Source organism: Vigna unguiculata, chromosome 4 (assembly GCF_037176805.1).
Source record: "Vigna unguiculata cultivar grain cowpea cultivar isolate G323 ecotype 2 chromosome 4, ASM3717680v1, whole genome shotgun sequence".
In the NCBI taxonomy this organism is placed as follows: Eukaryota; Viridiplantae; Streptophyta; class Magnoliopsida; order Fabales; family Fabaceae; genus Vigna; species Vigna unguiculata.
Genome location: NC_140795.1, coordinates 8,059,051 through 8,068,829, shown reverse-complemented (window position 1 = coordinate 8,068,829; position 9,779 = coordinate 8,059,051). Strand labels below are relative to the sequence as shown.

The following is a 9,779-nucleotide window of genomic DNA, read 5'->3' as shown; positions in this document are numbered from 1 at the left end:
ACTACGACTCGACTCGACTCATCCGAATACATATAACTTGGTCAGATTCAGCGGATGCTTGCACTTGTGGTGGATACCTCTGCTCACCCCCGAGCTGCTCATCCCCGAGTTATGTGTTACAAATGTTTCAATGAATCGATTTCCCTCACCACAAGGTTAGCCCTTAATGAATTTCGGGCCTCTTTCTACTCTCACCACAGGGGTTAGTCCGCTCTAAGTGAGACTATCCTACCTTGAATCCTTACATAGTTATACAGATGGGGCACCACCATGGACACCCACTAACAGGGGCCATGGAATTACGTCCCGACCACTGAAGCGCGACCCTGAAAGTCTCACCTAGAGACTCCAAGGAATTATGCACTGACACATACCAACCATATTCACACAGCTAAAGAATATTCACCATGCATAGGTATACATTAATCGTACCAACCTTTAAGGCCAAAGCCTTTCATGTTCCAGGCCCAACCCATTTCAACTCATCATAAACCATCCATGCTCATAGGATTCCAATTCATCACATTTTCGTGTCACTTTAACAATGCCCAACTCATTTAGTTCACATGCCAACTTTCATACCAAACCCATCATTTATAATTCATGAATCATGCTACGTATACATCATACTCCATTATATACATGTCCCTCATCATAACATTCATACCCATCCAAAACAGATCATCCAAAAATAAACAAACATCCAATCACAGCACTGTCTCGCCCAGCACCTCGCTCAGGCTGAGGGGTCTCGCTCAGGCGAGGGCTCAAAACAGGAATAGGAAAGCAACGCGGGATCTCGCTTAGGCGAGGCCTCTCTCGCCTGGGCGAGTTGTTTGCTCGCTCAAAAATTTGAGCGGGTCGCTTGGGCGACCTTTCGCGCAAACTGGTGTAGGCGAGCCTTCGTCAGACTCGCTTAGGCGAGTCCGACTCACCTGGGCGAGATTAACAGTTCTCGCGCTGATTCACCTGCAACAGATGTGTTTTTCCGATTCAACCAAGCATAATCAAGCACTTCACGCACCAGAACAGTAATTTATCCATACAAACAATCAGCAAGCTCAAGAACAAGCCACAAACAACAGAACTCGAAACCCTAACTTCCCGTACTTGGAAATCAAGATAGCGAAACGCTCCGACACGCACACAGAAAGCAAAATTGTCCCTAGGATGGTCAGCAAGCTGGAATGAACGGTAAAACAGAGGAAAAGGGCGGGTTATTACCAAACCCTAACGGTAACAGCGAACATAGACCATGAAAATAAGAAGCATGAGCTGAGGGGTGACTTACGTGGAGTAGGAACTGGGTTTGAAGTTAGCTCAAGTGAACCTTAGGACGAACCCTAGTAAAGCTTTCTGTGCGGGAAAGAAAAGGTGACGGCTGCTGAGTTTTCTGCAAGAGTGGGAAGTGTGAGTTAGGGCAACCTGAAATCAATTTTATCAATTGGACCCGCCCTAGGCCCAATTACAAGGAACAACCCCTTTACTTTAGGATAGAAAATAATAAGCCAAATTTAATGGGCTTTACAGTTGACATACTTTGAATCATGTCATATGAATCTTGCATATATTTCTTGTCTTAAAAAAAGGAAGAAAAATCTATTTGTAGAGTAGATTGCATTTTAGAGGGTGAGAAATATTGTTCTTAGGGGAAAAAAGTTGATCAACTTGAACTTTATTGCATTAATTTGACATTCATTGATGGTATTAAAGTTGGGTAATAGAGTAGTTTTGAAACTGAAAAAGAAGGAAGTTCTGAAATAATGGAACAAAACCTCCTGCCTCCCTTGAATGGCCGACCATACCATTATTCTAACGTTGTCCTCTCCTTTTCACTCCCATGTTCACGGTTTCGTATGCACTGTACCTCATTATTCTAAGCTCTTATATAGATTATATAGTTTTCTTTCATCTACATCATGGATTAATATTACTTGCTCAGGAGATAAATAAAACTTTGTTTCATAAAGGATTGAACTCATTGTACCTAATTAACTCCTTTGATATATAAATTAGAATTGAGTCTAAAAACAAAGATATTAATCTTCTACAATAATAAAGTTAATCAAGTTTAAATTTCTTTTGTGAGGAGTGCTTTTATTAGAATTTTCATTAAATATTGTTTTCGAAATTAGAATTAGACTCACCGGTTCAATTGATAAAACCTGTCAAAATTAGGATAACAGAAATTTACCATTCATATGGTCCATCTACATATAGGTATATCCAATTTATTCACTGCAAAATTATAAAGAAAAAGTCAAATTAAATCTATCGATCCTATTTTATAGATGGTTAGTGATTCACTCATTATTTATTAAAATCCAATAGACCCTCCTATTATATCGATACTTTACTAATAAAAATTAGTCAAACTAAACTTCGTATATATAAATCTTTCCGAAATTTACCTTTAAAAAATTTTTTGGAGATACATTTTTAAATTTTTTAATATTATTTTTATGGGTGGATTGGATATCCCTTAAAGAAATGTTAATCGATGAATTGGACTGAGTTTTTATTAATAAATCGGATTGAATCAATTTTTTGATGGATCAAAATATATTAATGGATATTCTGTATATGATCAATTATATTTTAAAATAAAACAATCCAATCCATTGACTCCTTATCAATTTTGGCTTAAAAATAAGTTAAATTGATTAACAAATATTAAAGGATTGCAATTATAATTTTTGCTTCAAAAAATAAAAAACAACCTAAAATACCAGTCATTTTATTTTCTTTCATTATACATGTAAGGGTGTTATTATTACAATGGAAGATCTTAAATTGAATTAAAAATAACTTGTTTTAAGAACATTTCAAACGTAAGAAAATTAATGCAAATAAATAAATTATGTAAAGTCAATTTTCATCTATTTAAGTTTTATTCCACTATATCTTACACCTAGCACTCATATGTAGGAATAAGAAAGAAGTTTTATTCAATGTTAGTGAGAATATATCATTTGAGGTCAAGAGTAATAAAATCCAACCCCTATAAAGATTTTGCATTGATAAAATAAAATTACAAAATGAAATTAGTCAAATATAATAAATTTATTTTAGTTATCAAATTATATTTTCATTCGACTTTTTTATCTCTCAAAGATGATTCAACATTGAGAAAGCATCAATTGTGCTTAATTTTTTTTTTTATATATTATTCTTATTTTTTTTATCTTTTCTTTTTATTAATTTGGTAAAATTTGTTTTATTATTAATATAGAACACGTTAAGAATAAAAGTGACATCTTACTTGTCTAAATATGTTTTATTATTAAGATAAAAGTGACATCACTATTTACGAAAAACTCACTTGTTTTTATGTGTTTTATTATTAATATAAAAGTGACATCACTATTTATGAAAAAATACGGTACTATCGGAGAAAGTTTCTAATTATCCAATACATTTTGAATAAAAATAATAAAATTATACCTCATTCTACATTAATTTTAATATTACTTTATATTAATCACAAAAATCTCACGTCTTAATATCTAAATATAAATAAACAAAATTCCAAAGCAAAATAATAATCACATCATTAAAGTAATTTAGTAACGAAAAAATCAATCAACAAGGCTTTAATTAAAAAATACAAAATTTGAATTATTCAATAAACCAAAAATTGAATAAAACCTTCATCGAAAATATCTAAATTTATCTTAGAGTTGAAACTTATTAAACTTTTATTCTATCATAAAATCACATCACATCTTGATGATACACTTGCCCAGCACGGTAACATATCAGTAATCACATCTCAGCAAATTTCTAACTCATCCAAATTGTGGTCACTATCCTTAATATTGTGAAAAATTGAAGACAAACACAGATAATGCAGTCACAATTACGATCACGATGATCACAAACTTCAAAATCCTTGAAGTTGCAACCACAATTGCACTTATGAACCGATTTTAAGAACCTTGATCCCATAATGAACATAAGCACCAAGTGCTGTGCTGAATTTCCCTAACCCTTATTGAACTGGTCTTACAGGAGTCTACAGATAGAAGACTACATCTGCAATCATGCTTGATGCACCACAACAAATTCCTCAGTCATAGTAACTTCAAAAGAAAATGATGATTCAATATAGTACAAAAAATTCAAATATGCTTGCGCATTGATTAAATCTTCATCATGAAGCTGGAAGACCAGGCACAAAAATTGGCACTCCCAGAACTGTGTTTTTAACACTCTCCCTTCGGAATCAATTCATGCTAAACTTCTACTTCTGGTTATCTCTAGGTAGATAGCACAGGCTGCTCAGATGGCTCTTCTGCCTGCATACTTTCATAGTACTTCACAAGAACCTTCCACCCACTTGGACACATGAAACCATCTGGTGGGTTCTCCCCGCTTTTCGCAAAAGCCCGCATCTGTAAACATAAACCATCAAAGAAACCATGAAAATTTGTAAAGAACAGTTGTTCAGTTGTCAAAGGATGTCAGAAACCAAACTTGATGATTCGTGTGATGTTGGAGTTTAAAAGTTTAATCCCATTGACAGAACCAGCATCTTAATATCTTGCAATTAACATGTTGTAATGATTAAAATATATTTTTGATTTCTTAGTGTCTCAAATTTTCGGTTTTAGACCTTACATTTACCAATAAAGTTTGAGCAAACTATGTAAAAAACATTACTTCCAATTCAAAATCTTAAGACAATGAGTTTGTAAGTCTTATTTCTTATATATTGTTCATCTTGCTTATTCTTAGTCAAACTCACATTTGGACTTCTAACAATATCCTAATATGTAATGATTAGTAGTGTTGGCAAGTATCAAACTTAAGGTTTGTGTAAACTGAAACATCTTATTGAAGGGCAAGGAATCAAATACCTTGGTTCCAGAAATAAAGAGAAAATCTTTAGCACGGGTTGGGTCAAAAAATGCCATCTTATTAACCTTATTGTCATAAGCTGCCACCTGTAATTTAAAAATGCATACAAGAAATCGGGTATTATCAGTCATATATCTCTAGTCCAAACAATCACAGAAGAACACAAACAATTCAGCTGCATAAATTTAGTTAGCATATTTAAACTTATGTAAACAACTTTGTGCAAATGAACAAAACAATGTTATTTCCCATCCCAAAAACAAGTCATGGTATGCATGACTAAGTAGTTGGTTACTTCATTTAACTGAGCATCATCTTGAAGAAACTAAGTACAAAATATAAGTAAAACATCGTGCAGAAGATAGCACTGAAAGAAGGTAACCATCACTGGATTAAGAAGCTATAGGCACACTTCTTACCCTGAATGGCAAAATGTTAAGCTTCTCCAAACCAGGAGCCATGCTAAGAACCTTCTTTCCATGATCAGGGTCATACAAATCCCTTTTCTCAGTTGGGTGACCCATACCTGCTGGATCACGACCAACAATATAGAAGTTTGCACCTGCATTTATGCGAGCCTTGGCATGCCACTGCACTTCAGTTGGACCAGCATAATGCATAGGCGATGGAAATATGGCAACTATGGTAGTCTCTGGATCAAGAACTCCATCTTCCAGGACCTAAGCATAAACACAAAAGGACTTAATAGGATAAAATTCCATGGACTTTGCAATAACATAATGGGTAGATTTCTGAAAATGCACAACAGTTCAATCACTTCCAAGGTCATTTCTGAGCATACATTGATACAGAACATTCTCATTCACATTAACATTATGGTTACTCTAGGAATTACCTTGCTATGTTGCTCCATCCTAACATCCAAGGGAACATCATCAGCCTTTGTGAATCCTCCAAGAGGATGAAGCAGTAAAATTGGATTTTTGTAGCCCATTTCCAGAAGGCGTTTGCGAGTATCATTCATCAACAAGGCATGGCCATTGTGCACAGGGTTTCTTAACTGGAAGGCAAAAACTGCATCGGCTTCACGCTTGTCAAATTCTTCCCGGAGTTGTTTGGGAGAGAGCCTGTAGTCATCAAGACCATCATTATATTTGATAGGTTTCAGCACTTCCAAATCTCCTCCAATAAGCCAATTTCCAGCTCGAGTAATGACCTCCTCAACATAAGGTAGTCCAGGAGCAGTGGTTCCCCAAGTTCTAGCTATTCTCTCTTCCTTGTTATGCTTGTAGATTTCAACACTGCATAGGAGCTTAATGGTTAATGATAGCCAAGAGACACCATGACAGAAATTTACTTACGTACCTAATGTACTTCAACAATCTTATTTTCAAAATAAAATCACAAAATAACTTTATGGCTCACAGTTAAAACAAACCAAAAGACTGAAATTGAAGAGAACATTAATCATCCAAGTACTAAAATGTGAGACTTATGAAAATACAAGAAGTTAGGATAGGTCAATATTCCTTCTTAACAATTTTTATCCAGTCTTTCACTCAGTTATTTAAGGTCTCCCGTACACAGACAAGATTTTGTCATCATGATAGTCTTCTCTACACAGACAGTTAGAAAAAATGAATGTAGATCTCAGGCTGGTTTTTAACAGAGGACTGTGACAACATATGTTTATAAAGATGAGGACTTTGTGAGAAGAACTGCTTCCATTTTTGGTCATCTCAGATTTTAACTGAGCCACTTCATAACTTGGTAGCAAGAAAGGAGGCTCAGCAAGACTTTCTTGCCTTTCAGAAATTTGAAGCAGAAGCTAAGACCTTTCATGTCAGCTAAACCATTCAAAACTCAAATTATTGTCTCTAAACAATGGACACTGGATACTGATACTTCAGATCACCCATTTGAAATCATTCCAAGACCATTTGATACTTTTGGACTTTCAACCCCATTGAAACATGCCTTTTTTTAAGGACCAGTTCCTTCACGAACACCCCAAAGACAGCGAAATGGATTGCCACACTGTTTGTGAACAAGTTCAAACACAGGAGATATCTCCACAACACAATGCCAGTTGCAGTTTGTTGCCGTCTGCACTACAGCATCCGGATGGAAACAATTCCCATCCTCGCTCAGCAAGTTTGGCATTTCAACATATTAACATTTGAGGATAAAAAGTTTTAATCTGACTGAGATGGTTCAACAAAAAATTTCTGTGAAGTGTTCCAATTGGCTAAACCTTTCACTCATCCTTCCATAAAGCTTACTGTTCAGTTTTACAATAGCCAGTTACATTAATGTTCACAAATCATCTACCAGCGATTCTTCTGGCAGGTGATCAATCCCCTTTCATGGGGGTTTCAAAAAATTACGACAAAAATTCTCCTCTGCAGTGGTAATTTCTCATTAGGGATTCAAATGGAGGTACCGTACTCCGAGTATTTGTTCCTTTCACAATTTTAATCATTAAACTACCCCATCAAAATTCATAGAAAACACCACAATTGAACAACGATCAACAAGAAATTAAACACCAACCATAAACAAAAAATGCAATCAGACAACTAACCTTCGAAGAATCGCAACAAAATCTCCATCAGGCCCCAGCAACGCCACATGCGTAGAGGACCCAATTCTCCCTTTGGTGTCGTCATCAATGGCCAACACAATGGGAAGGGACATGTTCACGAAAGAACCATCCTTGACCCTAAGGGAATTGAAATGCAAACTCTGAAGATACTCATCCTCCCTCATGAACCCTCTCAAGGGACTAGCCCACCCTTCCCCCACCACATGCACCCACTCAAGATCAATCCTTGTGAGCTGCACCTTGGGCAGCGTCTCGGCCTCAACGATCTTAGTACTCCTCACACTCTCAGGCACCACAAGATCCACCAATGCCCCCCCATCAGGCTCTATCAGAGAACTCTTGACCATGGCACCACACTGCACTCTCTGCCTAATTCTACACGCGGGGATGATCAAAGGGTTGGTGCTATAAATGGGGTTGGGACGAATCCTGGTGTTGTAGCAAAAAGTTTCGAAAGTTTTTACCTTTTTTGCATGGTGGTGGTGGGTGTTGAGGGTGAGGTGGGAGGAAGAAGATGAAGCCAAGTGTAGCTTGATGGTTAGACTTAGCGACATGCTATAGAAGGAAAATGGAGTGTTGTTGGAGAGAGAATGAAGTAAGGTTGTGAAGAGAAGGGAAAGTGAGAAACGAACGCGTGTAACGTGGGGAACACAGAAGTAACAACGAGGAGTGTTATGGTATTATGGTGTGGCAAAGTTTCAGTGATAACCACAACCTATGAATATGGCGAACATGTTGGAATGATAAGGCCACGCAAGTGGGTTCGTATGCTTTTTTGAGTGTGTGGACGAGAAAAGGGTGGCAGTCATTGCTGCTGCAACTGGGGACCATGATTTGTACAAAAAGCCTCAGATCTCAAGGTAGAACCATTCATTGTTCAAACCGCACCAAACTCAATGTTCAATCACTCGTGCATTTGCTCACTAAAACAAGGAAAAGGAAGAGAAACAACTTAGACTATACTCATTAGTTTGTTAAAACGTTAGACTTATATATTTTTAGAAATATTTGTAATTACAAATACACGTTCTTAGGTTGTTAGACATTTTAAAATTTGTAATGAATAAATATTTGCAAGCATAAACTATTTAAGATTTATGATGAACAACTTATTATGATCCAAAGGTATGTTTTACTATTCTAAGAAAATAGAAGTAAGAAATTGGAAGAAGAAGATGTTACAAAAAATATGAATATTAATAATAAAAATAAAATTTTAAAAACTTTAGTTTTATGTAATGAAAGTTGGTAATGTTAGTTGTATGTAGGAATGTCAACGGGGTGGGTAGGGTACGGGTAGTAGCTTCCCGTACCCTACCCGCTGGATAAATATTCGCCCTGTACCCGTATCCATATCCGTCGGGTATCCGTTATGCGGGTACCTGTCTATTTTTTTCATATCTACGGGTATCTATGGATATCCGCGGGTATTTACAAAAATATTTTAAAAAATAAATATTTAACCATAATTAGTGTTTAGATCAATAAGTCCCCTTTCTCCGATTGATTCTTGAAAAACAAATAAATAAAAAATCACTATCAATTTATATTGTAGTTTATTTTTGAATAAAATATTAAAAAAATTACTAACTTCATCTATGTCCACCTCTTGCAACATTGTATAAAGTTTCATGTTGTCCAATTTTAATCTAGAAGAGCCTTAAAACATAAAAAGTTCAGTAAAAATTTCTAACAATCACTTAATTAAAATATCTAAGTAAAAGTGTTAATTTCATTACCTTCCATGTTGGTCCATAACCGGTCTTAGAGACACATCAATGTCTCCACAGTATATGGAAGTAATTTACTCATTTGTGGGGTAAGAATCTGACCACCATTATTGAATGAAGACTCATAATGTTGTTTGCTAATATATATATATATATATATATATATATATATATATATAGGTAAAGTTTAGCGGGTACAGATATCCACGAGTACGGATACTATGATACCCGTACCCACTCCGTTAACATGCGGGTATCAAAAATACTCATACCCACGGGTAGCGGGTATCCATTTTTAATATCCATTTCCTACATGTTGCAGGTTTTATCTGCGGATACCCGCGGATACGAATATTTTTGACATCCCTAGTTGTATGGTTGGTTATGAAAAATGTATGAAATTAGTGTGATTTAAAGCTTTTAATTTTTAATCTTTTCCTATAATTAGTAACATTATCAAATAAAAAATCATGTTAAATTACTAATGATATGTACAGTGATAAATAAATACTTTTCCTTTATAGCCCTTATGGTTTCATTCATTCTATACATGGATTGCACAAAAGATGTTTAAATTGATTTTTGTTTTTTAATTTATATATACAGAGGACCTCCTTCCTTAC

At 35.4% G+C, this 9,779-nt stretch overlaps 1 protein-coding gene across 1 annotated transcript; it reads right to left on the bottom strand.

Moving 5' to 3' along the window:
• Positions 1-3,848: 3,848 nt before the first annotated feature.
• LOC114180381 (ATP sulfurylase 2-like) lies at positions 3,849-8,138 on the bottom strand. Its single transcript, XM_028066690.2, has 5 exons — positions 7,406-8,138; positions 5,717-6,122; positions 5,280-5,540; positions 4,860-4,946; positions 3,849-4,394 (listed from the first exon to the last, which is right to left on the bottom strand). The coding sequence occupies exons 1-5, from the start codon at positions 7,978-7,980 to the stop codon at positions 4,260-4,262; spliced, it is 1,464 nt and encodes a 487-aa protein (XP_027922491.1). The 5' UTR covers positions 7,981-8,138; the 3' UTR covers positions 3,849-4,259.
• Positions 8,139-9,779: the final 1,641 nt, after the last annotated feature.

Coding starts and splice junctions, on each gene's coding strand:
- LOC114180381 (XM_028066690.2), bottom strand. CDS start 7,980: ATGTCGCTAAGTCTAACCATCAAGCTACACTTGGCTTCATCTTCTTCC. Junction 5,541..5,716: donor GGATGGAGCAACATAGCAAG/GTAATTCCTAGA, acceptor GTTTATGCTTAG/GTCCTGGAAGATGGAGTTCT. Junction 4,947..5,279: donor TTAACATTTTGCCATTCAGG/GTAAGAAGTGTG, acceptor TTTAAATTACAG/GTGGCAGCTTATGACAATAA.